Below are 18,278 nucleotides of genomic sequence, written 5' to 3' on the forward strand. Positions count from 1 at the left end.
TTCAGTTCTGGAGCTTTTATCTCAAAATGGATAGAGACAGGATGGAGGAGTTCCAGAGAAGGGCTTCCAAAATGGTGTGGGGTCAGTATCAGAAAACTTATGAGGAGAGACTGACTGATATGAATATGTATACCCTGGAAGAGAGGAGGCGCAGGGGCAATATGATACAGACCTTCAGAAACCTGAAAGGTTTTAAAGATGCGCAAACATCAAACGTTTTCCATTGGAAAGAAATCAGTAGAACTAGGGGTCACAAAATGAAACTCCAAGGAGGACGTCTCAGAACCAATGTCAGAAAATATTTCTTCACAGAGAGGGTAGTGGATGCCTGGAATGCCCTTCCGGAGAAGGTGGTGAAAACCAAAACAGTGAAAGAATTCAAAAGGGCATGGGATAAATACTGTGGATCCCTAAAAGCTAAATGATGGAAATGAAGAAAAGAGTGCATAGAGTAACTTGATGGTGTGGCTTTAACCAATAAGCCTTAATACTGTTGATGCAACTCCATCATTGCTCTCTCCTTCAATGGCAGGGGAAAAAGGGGAATTGGATTCGTTCAGCAGCTGAGGACCCCGAATGTTATGGTCTGGGGAAACAAGTATGGGGGTATAGAAACATAGAAATGACGGCAGAAGAAGACCAAACGGCCCATCCAGTCTGCTCAGCAAGCTTCACATTTTTTCTCATACTTATCTGTTTCTCTTAGCTCTTTGGTTCTATTTCCCTTCCACCCCCACTTGCTGATGTGGCGGTTACTACCCTTAACCAATAAGACTGATACTTTGATGCATCTCAAACATTGCTGTCTGCTTCAACAGTAAAGTATAACAGGGAATTGGATTCAACAGCAATCAACGAGGGTTAGTGTGGGAAACTGGTAAGCACAAGGGTAACGAGGAATTGGATTCAAACAGCAACCAGTGAGGGCCTTGACTTTTATGGTCTGGGAAACAGATAAGCATGGGGTAACCTACACGGCACATCATAAACTACCATAGTAGATAATACATAGTAGATAATACATAGTAGATAATACATTGAAATCGTCAGCTCAGTGTGCTGCAGCAGTCAAAAAAGCAAATAAAATGTTAGGAATTATTAGGAAGGGAATGGTTAATAAAACGGAAAATGTCATAATGCCTCTATATCGCTCCATGGTGAGACCACACCTTGAATACTGTGTACAATTCTGGTCGCCGTATCTCAAAAAAGATATAGTTGCAATGGAGAAGGTACAGAGAAGGGCAACCAAAATGATAAAGGGGATGGAACAGCTCCCCTATGAGGAAAGGCTGAAGAGGTTAGGGCTGTTCAGCTTGGAGAAGAGACGGCTGAGGGGGGATATCATAGAGGTCTTTAAGATCATGAGAGGTCTTGAACGAGTAGATGTGACTCGGTTATTTACACTTTCGAATAATAGAAGGACTAGGGGGCATTCCATGAAGTTAGCAAGTAGCACATTTAAGACTAATCGGAGAAAATTCTTTTTCACTCAACGCACAATAAATCTCTGGAATTTGTTGCCAGAGGATGTGGTTAGTGCAGTTAGTGTAGCTGGGTTCAAAAAAGGTTTGGATAAGTTCTTGGAAGAGAAGTCCATTAACTGCTATTAATCAAGTTTACTTAGGGAATAGTCACTGCTATTAATTGCATCAGTAGCATGGGATCTTCTAGGTGTTTGGGTAATTGCCAGGTTCTTGTGGCCTGGTTTGGCCTCTGTTGGAAACAGGATGCTGGGCTTGATGGACCCTTGGTCTGACCCAGCATGGCAATTTCTTATGTTCTTATGTTCTTATAAGCTTACTTGGAAGACTGGATGGACCATTTGGTCCTTTTCTGCCATCATTTCGGTTTCTGTGGTACTAGCAATGTCAATCCCTTTAGACACAATAAGTAAAACAGACTCCCCTACTATGAGGGCAGTTTTCTAAAGCAATTCTACAGATAAAACAGTTTAATTATTATTATTTTAGATGTATTAATATATATGTGTATTTATTTAAAAACATTTACATCCCACTGATATACAAAACATAACAACATAACGTACACAAAATATAAAATAAATTAAAATATACAGTTGTAACAATAATAACTTACAGATATGCATTCAAGCATCACCTGTGAAAGTTGCCATTCCTTAGGATTTCACTGCCCTATCTGGCAGGAGCAGCAATTTCATCATTAAATGCGATGGAAAATAAATATCCCTTAAGAATTTTCCTGAAACATCAGTAGTCATGTTCATGTTTTAAAAACTCCAGAAGCTCACTCTGGAGAGTAGGACCAATAACCTTGAACATCGATTCCAATGATTCCTTCAATCGGATAGATTGTGTGATGGTATATTAAGCAGGTGTCTAGAGGCGGAACATAGTGGGCGAACTGGCTGATATGTAACCAATGCTGGAAAACTTTGAGTTGATAGTTCATTAATGGATTTAAAGACTAGTGTGATTATTTTAAATTTTACTTGCTATCAGACTGGCAGCCAGTGGACGGTTATGAGTGCAGGTGTAATATGAGAGTGCAAAGAAAAGCCAGTAATCAGGCATGCTGCAAAGTTCTGTATTGACTATAGCATCTTTAAAGATGACTTTGGTAAACCCATGTACAGAGAGTTGCAGTAGTCAAGTGAAGTAAGGACAAGAGCTTAAGTCACTATCTGAAAATCTAATGTGTTTAGGAATGGTTTAATAGATTGAAGAAGCCAAAGCTTAAAAAAGGAAGACTGCACTTAAGATTGTATAGAAATCTGTATACCATCAAATGACCAGTGCTCTGGAATATTGGGAGTTGCAGTTTGAGACAGCCAGATGATCTCTGTCTTACTGAGGTTAAAAACTAAATTATTGTCTGTTAGCCAAGATCTAATGTTAGCCAAACAGTAGGATAGTTTAGTGAACATTTAATCAATAGAAGGAGATACTGGAAGTAGAAACTGAATGTCATCCGCATATATCTTGAAAGTCAAACCCATCTGAGAGAGCAGATCACACGAGGGACTCTGGTCGCTAATGGGACCGGTTGCGAACAAGGATCACCAATAGAAACCCTATAGGAGCACTCTTTGAGAAAAGAAGAGAACAACTGCTGAGATAACTAGTGACTTACGTCGCCCTAGCATAATGTAGTGGTTAGAGTGTCGAACGCTGCTGTCAAGTCTAACAGCCCTGGAACATACTGGGTACCTGCCGCAAAGCCTTTTCTTACAATGTCTAGGTATGACAGTAACAGAAGTTTGGTGTTATGACCTGGTCGGAAGCTGAATTGAGCATTATGAAGAAGGTTATTATTTCTAGAAATTCCTGTAGCTGTTTAAGGACTGTCTTCTCGATTATCTTACCTAACAATGGAAGTGATGAAATGGAGCAGTAGTTGCTTGGGTCCTTCACATTAGATTCCAATTTTTTCAAGATTGGGTGAACCATTGCAGCCTTAAGGGTGGACGGTAGAGACGCATGTACAATAGAATTAACAAACATTGCTATAAATCAGCTCTTAGTACTTTAATTAGTACCATTGAGCATGAATTGAAAGGACAAAAGTTATCTTTCATGGAGGAAATGATAGAGCTAATCTCTAAGGAGGATGACAATTCAAAGCTACTCTAAGGGGAATCCATATGGTGCTTTGGTGGCTGAAGGAAAGGAAGTCATTAGGTTATAGGTCAGTTGTGAAATCTTGTGAAACAAAAATGAAGAAACTGATCACAGGTTGCTTCTGAAGAGACTAAGGCTTCTGACAGGAATAGAACAATGTAGATAACTCACATGGCTGTGAAGCTGCGGAGATAAGGCATTTCAATAAATATTCTTTTTTGGTTGTATCTAGTGCTTCCCTACTTCAGAGATGTGGGATTTGTTTTCCCACATCAATTTCTTTTGGCTCTATGGACTTTCAACCTCATGGAGCACAAGGTCCTCATGGTAGACTAAGGTGCATTTTTTTTGTGGTACCACTAAACTGTCCTCTTTGGGGAAGTGAGTCCAGAGTGGACTGAGGATTAGACTGCCAGTGAAACACCAAGTCATTAATATCTGTGGGAGGTGAAATAGTAAGCACTGGTAGCCATATGTTTTGTACCTGATCGGATTCCTTCTTAGGGCAATGTGAAATACAAATTGAGGACCTACCTAAAAACAACAATTGTGGAACTGATATCAAGCAAGTAATCAAATGATGATCGGATCACGGGACCAGAGTGCAGGTTAATGGAACTTTCCCTGTACATACCCGGATCAGTCCAGACTGCTGGGTTATGCCTCCCTTCCAGCAGGTGAAGTCAGAGAATAAACTGAAAAGGCACCCCCTGATAACCCAGTGTGCCATCTGCGATTCTTCAGTATTTCTCTGACTCCAGCAGGTGGAGCATAACCTGTGGTCCTGGTCTTACTAAATTGATTCTTATCTATTCAAGAGTGTTTTTATATGCTTTGGTGGCCAAATGACTAGATCAACGGGGTAGTAAGTACAAAAAAAAAAAAAGGAAAGGGATTTTCTTTACTTATTATACAATTTGGGAGTTCAGATTCCTCATAATTAATTGAAATATACAATTTCCTTCTAAGCAGGCATAGCTGGGCCTTGAAGTCTTTCAGCTTCTTTACCTGGAGAGTCGGTGGCAGCCCGGTGAGTAGGGGAGATTTACCAGTGGGCCGGTCCCTCTCTCCTACGAGGCAGAGACGTTTCATTCCTCTGCATTCAGGGACGTTTTCATTCCCCTGCTCGGTTAAAAAAAAAAAAAACCCACCTACCGAGCCAGCCTGCTTATTTTCCCCGGCCTCCAGAAGGGGTAGAGTTTCTATCCAGGCAGATTTTTTTTCTCACGGCGGTAACTGCCATGCCGCGGGGAGTGCAGGGCTCGGCATGTGGAGAGTCAGCGACATGACTCTCCTGCGACAGATTGTGTTTGCGCTGCTTACATCTGCCTCTGGAAGGCAGAAGATCTCTTCCATGGCTGTGAAGTGTTGCCAAACGAGGGCTGGATATTTCTCCTCGGCCGGCCCCGTCCCCGCGAAGCGCGGGAACGGCGGACATTTTGAGTGGCTCCCACCCAGAGGATCCTCAGGGCTCCGGTGGAGGAGATTTTCCTCCGTTTCCTAGTTTAAGCCCTGTACCACCACACGATCCTACATATGAGCCTTCGCCTCCTCCTCCCCCCTCCTCCTCTCCTCCCCCTATTTCCCCAGCGGGGGGGGGGGGGCCTTAGAGAGACAGCACCCTTTTTCGTCACAATTTGTGCTGCTCTTACATAAAGCTTATATGGAGGCAGAGGCTGATTTGACTTCACAGCAACCTCCTCCATCAAAGAGACCCAGGCCTGCTGACCCTCAGGAGGCGCTTCGGGCTCCTTTACCTCGGCCGGTCCCTGATGCAGGGACAACGCCAGCTCCATTGCCTGACCCCATGCCCCAAGACCCTGCTCCAGATCCGGGCGACGATGTGGATTCTTCCACTCCGGTTGAGGGGGATGATCCGTGGGTACTCCAACATTTTAGGAGGGATGAGCAGGATCCTCAAATTCCACATGTGCTTACAGAGCTGGATTTGCCAGTTCCACAATTGGTGACGGATCAGCCCTCGGGGGATCCAGTGCTGTCTGGTCTTTGTGCTCTTCCTAGATCCTTTCCATTTGACCCGAGTCACTTGCAGCTCATGACTCAGGAATGGGACGCCCCGGAAACCACTACCCGCTCCCGGATGAATTTTTGGAGCTCCTTAAGATTCCTAAAGTGGTTGCGGCAGTATCAGCCATTGCCAAACACACCACCATTCCGGTGATGGGCTGAACTGCCCTCAAAGATCTGCAGGACAGGTAGCTTGAGATCCTTCTTAAGAAGTGTCGGCTCTTGGGGTTAGTAGTCTCATGCAGAGAGCCACCCTTAAATGGATACAGCAGCTGCTTATGGCACAGGAGCTGCCCCCGGCAGAGGCGGAACAGGCAGACTCGATGGAAGCTGCAATCGCTTATATGGCTGATGCTCTGTATGATCTTCTGAGAACCTCCTCACATACGATGTCATCCACTGTGGCTGCAAGGAGATTACTTTGGCTGCGCAATTGGTCAGCTGATGCCTCTTACAAGTCTCAGTTGGGATCCTTCCCATTTAAAGGGAAACTTTTATTTGGAGACAATCTGGAAAATCTTATCAAGGATTTGGGGGAGAACAAGGTTTACAAATTGCCGGAGGACAAGCCCAGATCTACTCGTCCTTTCAATTCCTATAAGGGTTGTTTCCGGGGCCAGCGGCGCTTTCAGTCAGGTAGGACCCTGTCATTTCCCCCTCGACAGGCTCCATCGAGGTCCCCGGCTTGGGCACGTTCCTTTCGAGGCAGGCGGCCTCCCCGAGACGGAACTTCCCAAGGATTTTCCAACACCAAGTCGGCCCAATGAAGGTGCGTCGGCCCATTCCTCCGTTCCGGTGATAGAGGGCTGTCTCTCTCTCTTTCGAGAGGAATGGATCAAGATCACATTGGACATTATAAATCGCAGTTAAGCTTTAGATTTTGCTCGCCCACTGTGGGATCTTTTCTTGGTGTTTCCTTGCAGGTCTCGGACAAAAAAGCAAGTGGTACTCCAGACCCTGGCTTGTTTGAAGGACCTGGGAGCGATCGTTCCAGTCCCACCAGGCGAGTGCAGGACCGGCAGATACTCCATTTACTTCATAGTTCCCAAGAAGGAGGGCTCATTCCGTCCCATCCTGGACTTGAAGATCAACAGGGCTCTTCAGGTTCCGCGTTTTTGCATGGAAACCTTGAGGTCTGTCATTGCGGCTGTCCACAAAGGGGAATTTTTGGCCTCTTTGGATCTGAGGAGGCGTATTTGCATATCGGCATACAGGAGCATCATCAAAGGTTTCTCCGGTTCATGGTGCTAGGAGAGCATTATCAGTTTCAAGCGCTCCCGTTCAGTCTGGCGACGGCGCCTCGCATATTCACAAAGTAATGGTGGTGGTAGCAATGTCTCTTCAGCGAGAGGGGATTCTGGTTCATCCCTATTTGGATGACTGGATGATTTGGGCGAAGTCACAACACCTTTGCAGACAGGCAGTTCAGTGGGAGTTACTGAGGCTTCAGTCACGCGGCTGGGTGGGCAACTTCCCCAAGAGTCAGCTGATTTCTTTGCAAGTGTTGGAATTCCTAGAGGCCAATTTCGACACGATGGAGGGCAAGTTTTTCCTCCCCGTGCAGAGAATGACCAAGCTGATGACTCAGGTTCGCCATCTGATGACCCTCCCCTTGCCCATTATTTGGGACTACTTACAGGTTCTTGGTTCTATGGCTTCTACTCTGGAGTTGGTCCCCTGGGTGTTTGCTCATATGAGGCCTTTGCAGAGGGCGTTACTTTCCCACTGGGATCCCAAGTCCGAGGAGTTTCACCTCCGCTTGCCTCTCCTGGATCCAGCCAGAAGCAGTCTCGACTGGTGGCTAGTACTGGAGCATTTACAACAGGGGATAGATTTGGGAATGCACAGTGGCTGATTGTAACAACAGATGCCAGCCTCTCCGGTTGGGGGGCAGTTTGTCAGTCGCGCTCCGCTCAAGGTCAGTGGTCGGTTCAAGAGTCCAAGTGGTCCATCAATCGTTTGAAAACCAGAGCGGTTCATCTGGCGTTGTGCAGCTTCCTTCCCCTTGTCCGCCATCAGTCAGTGTGAATCCTCTCGGACAGTGCCACCACGGTGGCGTACATCAACTGACAAGAGGGAACATGGAATCTTCTTCGTCAGGGTCCAGTATTTTGCGATCAGGCAGATCGCTTCTGTCTAGCGGCTTGGCTTATGAGAGGCGCCAGCTGAGGAAAAAAGGGTATCCTGAGTTGGTGATTTCTACTCTACTTTGCACTCAGAAGACTTCCACTTCGCTTACCTATGTAAGGGTTTGGAAGGTTTTTGATTCCTGGTGTAGCGGTTTCCAGGTGTCCCGCGAAGGGCCACAGTAGTACACATTCTTGCGTTCTTACAAGAAGGCCTGAAGAAAGATTTTGGCGTACAGCTCGCTTTGTGTTCAGGTGGCGGCCTTGGGCTGCTTGCGAGGTAAAGTGCATGGTACTTCCCTTGCAGGGCATTCGGATGTGGCACGTTTTCTGAAGGGAGCCAAGCATTTGTACCCACTGGTACGACCAGTCTGCTCTTCGTGGAGTTTGAACCTGGTTCTCCGGGCACTATGTGACATGCCTTTTGAGCCTCTTAAGCGGGCTACGTTAAAGGATTTGACACTTAAGATGGTGTTTCTCATGGCTATCTGTTTGGCGAAATGGATATCAGAGATTCAAGTGTTGTCTTGCCGGGAGCCATTCCTATGGTTTTCAAACTCGGGAGTTTCGCATCGAACAGTGCCTTTCTTCCTTCCTTCCGAAGGTGGTATCAGCTTTTCATATGAATCAGTCCGTTGAGTTACCGGCCTTTTCAGATTTGGATCTCGATTATCCTCAAGCTCAGCAGTTAAGAAAATTGGACGTTCGTTAGGTACTTCTGAGATACTTGGAAGTGACTAATGCCTATCAGTTGTCAGACCATCTTTTTGTTTTATGGAGTGGTCCTAAGAAGGGACGGAATGTGTCCAAGGCTACTATTGCCCGATGGTTAAAAGAATCCATTGCATTGGCGTACATATGTAAGAGCCGACTAGTGCCTGATGGTCTTAAAGCTCATTCTTTCAGATTTCAGGCAGCGTCTTGGGCGGAGAGTCATTGTGTTTCTCCTCAGGAGATTTGCCGAGAGGAGACTTGGAAATCTTTGCACACCTTTGCTAGGCATTACCGCTTGGATGTCCGAGCTCTAGATACCGATCGTTTTGGTAGCGGAGTGCTCCAAGCAGGACTTACCGGGTCCCACCCCAGTTAAGGCAGCTTGGGTACATCCCAGCAGTCTGGCAGATCCGGGTATGTACAGGGAAAGGAAAATTGGTTCTTACCTGCTAATTTTCGTTCCTGTAGTACCACGGATCAGTCCAGACTCCCGCCCAGATAGTCTGGTAAATCTGTTGGTTTTCTTTCTTTTTCTTCCTGCACAGGAGATTTGAAGATGTGAAGATATAGGCTAGTGAGTGAGGAATAGAAGAATCTACATTCCTTGTGGGTACATAGTTCCACAAGTTGGAACCATTTGTTATTAGTTTTTTTGGCCTAGTCATTGGCTATTAAATTGTTAAATTGTTTTTTCATTCTGCTTGGATATTGATTATACTGAAGGATCGCAGATGGCACACTTGGGTTATCAAGGGGTGCCTATTCAGTTTATTCTCTGATTCCACCTGCTGGAAGGGAGGCATAACCCAGCAGTCTGGACTGATCCGTGGTACTACAGGAACGAAACTTAGCAGGTAAGAACCAATTTTCCTATATTGTCCATAATCCAGAACTTACAAATAAAAATTAGGTCCAGGGTGTGATCCCCGCCTATGTGTTGGGGACTGGATAACCTGAGACCAGCCCAGTGCTTCCATAGAAGTAAAAAAAAAAAAAAAGTATTCACAAACTGAAGAGAGTGGAAAATCATTCACATGAATATTAAAATCACCTAGTACAATAATATTTTTCAAATCTGCCTTGGCCGAAATCAGTCCATCAAAAATTGGTATTTAAAAATTAGGAGGGGCAGTATACCAAACAAAGTTCCCAGTTAAACCCAGATTTAAGGAAAAGATTCTCCAATGGAGCAACTTCCTCTGATGAGACAACTGTAAGTTGCAAGGTAGCTTTAGCAAGATTTAGCGCATGCTTTTTTCATTGCTAGCTCAAGTTACAGTATTTTACTCACAGAAGTGAGTATTTTTAAAACTACCTTCCTAATTTGCAGGTGAACTTGCATGCATATGTCCTCTTCATGTGTAAGTTTAGCTGTACAAGTGGAGGAATTCCCAGAGGTGGAGTTGGCGAGGACTTTGGATAGGTGCATACATTTCAAAATTCAATTGTATGAACATACATTTTCCCCAAAATTTTCTCTGTAAGTTTGCTGGGATAATTTTCAAAGCACATTTATGTGTGTAAATCCCCCCTGAACACATGTTCGTCAGTTGATTTATGTGTGATGCTACAAAATTACCCTCTGTATTAACGTTTTTGACTTAGTAGATAACAGCAAAAATAAGACCAATCGGCCCATCCAGTCTGCCCTATTATTCTTATCCACAGTGCAAAGGATATATCTCGGCTGCCGGTCATAAAGCGTGACCACTTGTAAGATATCTCCCCTTATGCAGGACAGTTATTGTCATCTTCCCCCTTTGTACAAGACTGTCCATTTAGATCACAACTAGCACCCCTCTCCACCCAAGTCTAACTATGAAGCTTTGTAATAATGTAAATAGTGAGTATGGCCAATGCCTGAACATTGCCAAACAGACCTGGCAAGTGAGTGCCTGCTTTGAAGTAGGCAACCTCCAGTCTCTATGGACACCAGTCCACTTGAGTTTTCGGGATATCCCTAATAAATATGCATGAGAGAGATTTGCATGCAATTGATGCAGTGTGCATGCAAATTCATCTAATATATATTCATTGGGGATATCCTGAAAATTTGTAAACAAGGAGAGTCAATACAGTAACCCAATCGGTAAACTGTAAGAAGCAAGGGCAATTGAATTAAATTTAAATTATAGCCTAAGTGACAGTGTCATCAAGCCAGACGTTTTGATTTTAACCCAAAACCCACCCTGTCTTCTAATCATTCACCATCACTGTAAAAATTATATTTATTAATTGAAAAAGTATATTTTTTATTTTTTATATTTTTTGCTCTGAAATTAAGTCTGTCATAAATTTTCAAAATCGGTCTTTAGTAGACATTCAACTCCAATGACCATATGAAGAAGAGTTAAGTAGCAGTCTCTCAGTGCAAAATATAAACACAGCCCAACACGGCCGATGTTTTGCGGAAAAGCTTCCTCAGGGGCATATAAGTGATATTAACACAGGAGTATTTGCCTAAAACAAAACAAAACATGGTCTTAAAATCATTTTCAAAGAAAAAATGAGAAGGCAAACACTTACCTGACCACCGCAGGCTACCAGTTCAAAATGGACACGAAGTCTCAGAAGTTCTTCTTCATCGCACAGGAGGAAACGAGGCTAGCGTCGGCGTCTCATAAATACTTAGACGTAATGTCATGCGATGACATCACTTAAAAATGCAAATCACAGATCGCAGACATTACTGAATAATCCTAAGACCACACATCAAAAGCACTATATCACAATAAACTCTACTGTAGAAAAACGGGAAGCAATTGAAAAGAAAAATTATGATGAAAAATAATAACACATTATCCCAAAAATATATGTAGATCGAGATCTGTAAGTCCGTCTTCTTTGTATACGTGTTTTGCCTTTTTCTCCTCAAGCACATAGGATTCGTCAAGTCATTCTTGATATCTGGCATGTTTTACAACTACAAGAAGTTTTTTGATCTCCTCCCCGGATTACATTTTCCAGGGCATCTAATTTAAAGAATATGTTGGTGCACTCCGATTTTGTCATTAATGATACCATCAATGTAAATGGTTCTCACCAACCCTGCAATAAATGTTCTGTTTGCCCGATGTCTATGTCAGTTACTCCTAAAATTATTCTTAAGTCGGGCTACACAATTTTTCTTAAATATGCAATTCGTTGTCCCTGCGACTTGTTATATGTTGGCAAAACTAAGCGTCTCCTTAAAACTCGGATGATCGAGCATCGGTCTAATATCAAAAACTCTCATATTGATGAACCTTTGGTTTCACATTGCCTGGCTTACCATCATCAATTTGCTGATCTTTCCTTTTGTGCCATTGATCATGTACCAGAACATTGGCGTGGTGGGAATCGTGAATTACAGCCTTTAAAATCAGAGCAGCGATGGATATATCGTTTGGGCACTGTCAGCCCAGCCGGACTTAATACAGATCTCAATCTACATATATTTTTGGGATAATGTGTTATCATTATTTTTCATCATCATTTTTCTTTTCAATTGCTTCCCGTTTTTCTACAGTAGAGTTTATTGTGATATAGTGCTTTTGATGTGTGGTCTTAGGATTATTCAGTAATGTCTGCGATCTGTGATTTGCATTTTTAAGGACGTCATCGCATGACATCACGTCTAAGTATTTAATGAGACGCCGACGCTAACCTCGTTTCCTCCTGTGCGATGAAGAAGAACTTCTGAGACTTCGTGTCCATTTTGAACTGGTAGCCTGCAGTGGTCAGATAAGTGTTTGCCTTCTCATTTTTTCTTTGAAAATGATTTTAAGACCATGTTTTGTTTTGTTTTAGGCAAATACTCCTGTGTTAATATCACTTATATGCCCCTGAGGAAGCTTTTCCGCAAAACATCGGCCGTGTAGGGCTGTGTTTATATTTTGCACTGAGAGACTGCTACTTAACTCTTCTTCATATGGTCATTGGAGTTGAATGTCTACTAAAGACTGATTTTGAAAGTTTATGACAGACTTTTAATTTCATAGCAAAAAAAAATATATATATACTTTTTCAATTAATAAATATAATTTTTACAGTGTTGGTGAATGATTAGAAGACCGGTTGGGTTTTGGGTTAAAATCACAACGTCTGGCTTGATGACACCGTCACTTAGGCTATAATTTAAATTTAATTCAGTTGCCCTTGCTTCTTACCGGATATCCTGAAAACCCACACAAACTGGTGTCTACAGGGATCGGAGGTTGCCTACCTGTGACCTGTGCTTCTGATGAGTCTTCTAGTTATTACTGTACTAGGATTCCTGATATGTGTTGACTGTTTTTTGTGCTCAGGCTTCTGGGTTGTCGAAATGGATGGGAAACCAGATGGTGCCACTGCAAACTATCCCTCCCTGGGCCATTGTATTAATACTGTCGCTTTTTATTGCTGCCTTCACCGAGTGTACCAGCAATGTGGCCACAGCAACACTCTTTCTTCCTATCCTTGGCTCCATGGTAAGAACATTCTGTGTTTCATTTACTTCACTTAGGTCTGGTCATGTGCGACTTCTGCTGCCTACGAAGTAAGCACATGGTTTATACACTGCTTTAAAGTGGGTCTTTCTAATCCCTTTCTAATATGTGCAGTAGAAAAAAAAAAAGAAACCATTAACCCAAAGAGAGATTATCAGTCTGAATGCATAGCCATGCTTCATATTAGAGATTTAAATAGAGGCAAGATATTGCCAAAAGAATCCACCAGTCAGCATTCCTTGTACGAGGCAGATCACAGGACTGTAGACCAGGATTTTGCATTTACACAATGTCTGTTTTTTCTTCAGTTTTGATAGATCAAGGTTACTTAGCTGGCATTAACTTTACAGGATACAGTGATGCTAAGGCTCCAAGAAAGGGAGAGACCACAAACCAGACAGCCTGAGGAAAAATATAGTTGCACCAATGCCTTTTAATTACAGTCAGTCTTGTCTCTCCCACAGTGTCTCCAAAAATATCATTTCCCCAAGTTATCAGAAACAGTCAGTACCAGCAATTTTAGTCGGAAGAAGCCTTTCATGAGCCTAAAATCTTAAGTCCTTGCTAGCATATGGAATGAAATGTATAATATGCCATATACGCATAGAAACCCAGATAGAATGAGGAAGCATGGTGGGGGCACTTGCAGTGAAAGGAGGGAGTTCTCTGATTGATGCAGAGCTGAAAGGTGTAAAATGCACCGGCTTCAGGGGGGGCTGGACTCCCTGCTCCTTGAAAATCTGCACTGAATTGGGGAGAGATGAGTAAGGATGAAAGGAGAGATGTTGAGGGAGTGCACATGAAGGTTTGTGATACCTCCACTGCGGGCCTCCCCCACCAGCACATCCTACTAGAGCCGAGACCTTGTCTCCTCTTAATGATTCTGCAGGGCTAATCTTGGTGGTTCTCAGCCCTTTCCCAGGGACACATCTGACTGGTCTGGTTTTCAGGATAACCACAATGAATACGTATGAGATAGGTTTGCATATACTGAGTCTCCAATATTTGCAAATCTAATCTCGTACATATTCACTATGGGTATCATAAAAACCTGACAGATTAAGTGGGTCCCCAGGACAGGGTTGAGAATTTGTGATCTAGATCATGCATTGACCCTCAAAGCTGAATTTTTACATGCTTTCTTCAGCCAGCAAGGGAGGATTGCTATCCTAACTTCTTTTCCTTCTGGCATTTGGCAAGTATGTGCAGCTCATGTTCAGGATGCAATCCATAAGCCATTGAATAGCTTCAGGAGCAGTTTGATTTATAGAGTCCAGAACACCTGGTGTAAACCATAGTTGTTTGTGAAATTCTGGTGTAAGTCAGTGTCTGATTTGGGTGGTCACAATCACACTTTTGGATTTAATCCCCACTCGTGGGAGGAGATACATGCCCTTGCAGCATGTGGGCCATTCGTATTTGGGCGCCAAAGCCCTTCAGCCCCACCCTGGGTCGAATTCCAGAAACTTGAATGAACAGTCTGCCGGCTTGAGTCTTGTTTGCAAATGTTTATAAATGCTGCCTCTCTCTTTCTTGCCAGGCGCAGTCTATCAAGTTGAACCCCCTCTATGTGATGCTCCCTTGTACGCTCTGCACATCCCTTGCATTTATGTTGCCTGTAGCGACGCCGCCCAACGCCATTGTGTTCTCATACGGTCAAATCCGCGTTTCTGACATGGTAATAAGATCATTGGTTCTCACGTGGCAGAGGCTTAGCAGCTTCTTGCCTCACTTACTCTGATCAAACTGGCAGTAAAAAAAAAAAAAAAAAAAAGGAAAGTTTCTCTATTGGAGCAAGCTACATTAGGACAGAGTGAGGGGGTGAAGTTAATATAAGCACCACGGATGAAGCCAGTCCAAGAGTAACAAAACATATTTAGCTACAATGCAAATCAGAGAGAGAACTCCTCTGTCCTCCTCTTATCAGTGTAGGCAGTTTCTCTCAGGGCATACCACAGATCACACATTGTGTCCCCCCACCTACAACTCACACATTGGGATACCACAGATCACACATTGTGTCCCCCCACCTACAACTCACACATTGGGATACCACAGATCACACATTGTGTCCCCCCACCTACAACTCACACGTTGGGATACCACAGATCACACATTGTGTCCCCCCACCTACAACTCACACATTGGGATACCACAGATCACACATTGTGTCCCCCCACCTACAACTCACACATTGAGATACCACAGATCACACATTGTGTCCCCCCACCTACAACTCACACATTGAGATACCACAGATCACACATTGTGTCCCCCCTACCTACAACTCACACATTGGGCAGCCAGGAAGAAGACTGCAGTCTTCTCTGTGTTTATGCCACTTGGCCATGACAGCTCTTTTTTAAAATCTCATTATTGTGTTCTTTCCATTCCTCCCAGGCTAAATCTGGATTTGTACTGAACATAATCGGGGTTGTCTGTGTTTCGCTGGCCATCAACACTTGGGGACGTGCGATGTTCAACTTGGACACCTTCCCATCATGGGCCAATGTTACAATCATATTGTGACAAAGCAAAAAGACAAAAAGAAAAAAGGACTGTTGTTCTGTTTTCTGATAGTCACTCTCCATCAGGAAGTTCTGAAATCTTATCAGTGCATTAGAACTTGATTCCGTTTGCAGGGGTCAGGCATACAAACCAACTCTAGGTTATTTGAGACTGGAATGGTGCTATTGAGTTCTATCTAACCTATGGAATTGTAGCGAGTCCAGTCCTTAACCCTTACACCTCACCCCCATTCCCCCCAAAGAAAGAAGAAATGCAATGATATTTGCATCTTTTAAATTAAATTTTTTAAAATTATTATTACTGCAAATCACTATCAGAGAGGCTGCTATTTCAATATACTGAACAAACACCTAACTTGCTGGTATGCCTTACCAAATCACACATGTAGATGATACGTTGTTTGGTGTTAGTTACCTCCCAGTATGGTCATCAGAAAACAACGTCAGCAGCTTTGCACAGTATCTTATAGGGATGTAAGACTTTGCAAACCAAGTTGCTGAAAAATCCAAGGTTTTCACAAATTAGTCCACGAACCTGGTTTATTTTGGGTTTTTGATTTTTAAGAGAGAGGCCACTTGCTGGCAAAAGTTATCCTCGGATTTATGCAGATTTCTCTAAGATCCGCAGCAAAAAAGAAGGATTGTACAGAATCTTTTTCCAGGGATCTCAGGTAAATCCATGGATTTTTGCTGAACTTGAACCAGGCTGAAATCTTCCAGTTTTTCACTCGAAGTAGTTTGCATGTTCAGCTTTTGACACTATAGGGACCAATATTGAAATGCTACTTAGACGGATAAGTAGGATTATCTGGCTAAGTTAAAGTCACTGAATATCCAGCTATGTTCAGCAGGCATCACTTAGCCGGATAAGTCATCGGGCGGGCAATGGACAAATTGGGATGGTTCTACTTAGCCGGTTATCTTGACCTGATAGGTGCCTATAGTCAACCTTATCCGGTTAAGTTGCTCAATAGCAAGTCTAACGTTATTCGGATATAACAAGAACTTATCCAGTTATATTCAGCAGTATAGCTGTGCTGCTGACTATCCTAAACTATCTGGATAAGTAATATCTAGATAACTTTGATAACCAGATATATTTGACTGTTGGGCCCATAATGTTTAGGCAATTGAAGAAATACCTTTTTTTTTTTTTTTCTTACTAGGGCCAGTTTTCAGTAGACTTAAGGGTCAGTATTTTTCTTTCCAAACTGGCACTTTATTCTTTGTGAAATGAGAAGTTACAAGCTACAGTGTCTAGTGAAAGGCTTCTTACAGAAGAAAACCCCCAAACAGCTTAAAGGACAAGATCCGGAGATCTGGCCCGGTCCACCTTAAGCCTAAGACTGGGCAATCCTAGTCACGGAGGAGGTTCCTGCGAAGGTATATAACTAGCCAGGCCCAAGGGAGAGAAGGAAGCTTAGAGAATTAGAGTACTGATGAACTGTAACTTGTAACACTACATGTTTTGTTGAACTGCAATAAAGAAGTTTATGAATGATTTTTGCCAGAATCCAGCCTGAATCTGTCCTCTGGCTACCCTGAGAGTGCTCATGGTACCACAATAATTTTTATTTAATAGGGTCCGTGTACATGGCTCTTTGCAAGAAAAATAATTTGCTTACAAGCTCCTCCCCCAAAGACCTTGTGATCTTTATTTGAAAACACATTGGGTGGAGGGGGGGTTGTCCTGTTCATAAAGCACCTTCACGGTAGATACAGAATAGGTGAAACCTTTTTTGAAAATAAAGCTTGTGGAGCTGTGTGACTTGCTGAATGTAACACCATCCGTGATGAAGGTGAGTTTTGAAACTGGGTCTGCAGGCTTCAAAGCTCTTTGCTGCCTCCACTGGGCTATGCTTCCAGCGCTGCCAACTCTTTACAAATATTACAGCCCTACTGCAGAGCAGAAGGACAGCTATCTTCTTTTTAAGCTAGCAGGTGATCTGCTTTCCCTCTTATTTTTTTCTAGTTCGTTACTGTGAGGAAAGACTAAAGAGGTTAGGACTTTTCAGCTTGGAGAAGAGACGGCTGAGGGATATGATAGAGGTGTTTAAAATCATGAGAGGTCTAGAACGGGTTAATGTGAATCAGTTATTTACTCTTTCGGATAATAGAAAGACTAGGGGGCACTCCATGAAGTTAGCTTGTGGCACATTTAAAACTAATCGGAGAAAGTTCTTTTTCACTCAATGCACAATTAAACTCTGGAATTTGTTGTCAGAGGATGTGGTTAGAGCAGTTAGTTTAGCTGTGTTTAAAAAAGGATTGGATAAGTTATTGGAGGAGAAGTCCATTACCTGCTATTAATTAAGTTGACTTAGCATTGCTAATGGCAGTGGCTATTTTCTAACATGGAATAGACTTAGTTTTTGGGTACTTGCCAGGTTCTTATGGCCTGGATTGGCCACTGTTGGATACAGGATGCTGGGCTTGATGGACCCTTGATCTGACCCAGTATGGCATGTTCTTATGAAAAAATTCTGCATTTTAATCAGAATTTTAATCATTCTGAAATGTTTTAATTTATTGAGAAGCTCATCTGTATTTTTCTGCTGATTGTGGCTATGGTGGTATAGTAGGTCAGTGCATGGCAGGAACTGAGAGATCCCTGCAATGAATCACACTAGGGTTGTGAATCATAAATCTCTCTTGCAACCTTTATCTTTCACTCAAATTTCCTGTGCAGGGAGTGTGTGTGTGTGTGTGTGGAAGGGGGGGGGGGCTTAGCACTTTTCAAGCAGGGCTGAAAGCGCTGTAGTGGTGATTCAATCTTTCTGGCTTATTTTCATAGAGTGGAATTTGCGAAGTTAG

General features: G+C 43.1%; 1 protein-coding gene across 1 annotated transcript in view; it reads left to right on the forward strand.

Annotated features, from left to right (window-relative positions):
• Positions 1–16,967, forward strand: part of LOC115097000 (solute carrier family 13 member 5-like) — a 162,122-nt gene extending 145,155 nt beyond the window's left edge. The window contains exons 11-13 of the mRNA XM_029612376.1: positions 12,757–12,918; positions 14,477–14,614; positions 15,337–16,967. Of these exons, the coding sequence (XP_029468236.1) occupies positions 12,757–12,918; positions 14,477–14,614; positions 15,337–15,465 (429 nt within the window). The 3' untranslated portion in view covers positions 15,466–16,967. The remainder of the gene's footprint in view (positions 1–12,756; positions 12,919–14,476; positions 14,615–15,336) is intronic.
• Positions 16,968–18,278: the final 1,311 nt, after the last annotated feature.

This window comes from Rhinatrema bivittatum, chromosome 8 (assembly GCF_901001135.1).
Source record: "Rhinatrema bivittatum chromosome 8, aRhiBiv1.1, whole genome shotgun sequence".
NCBI classification, from domain to species: Eukaryota; Metazoa; Chordata; class Amphibia; order Gymnophiona; family Rhinatrematidae; genus Rhinatrema; species Rhinatrema bivittatum.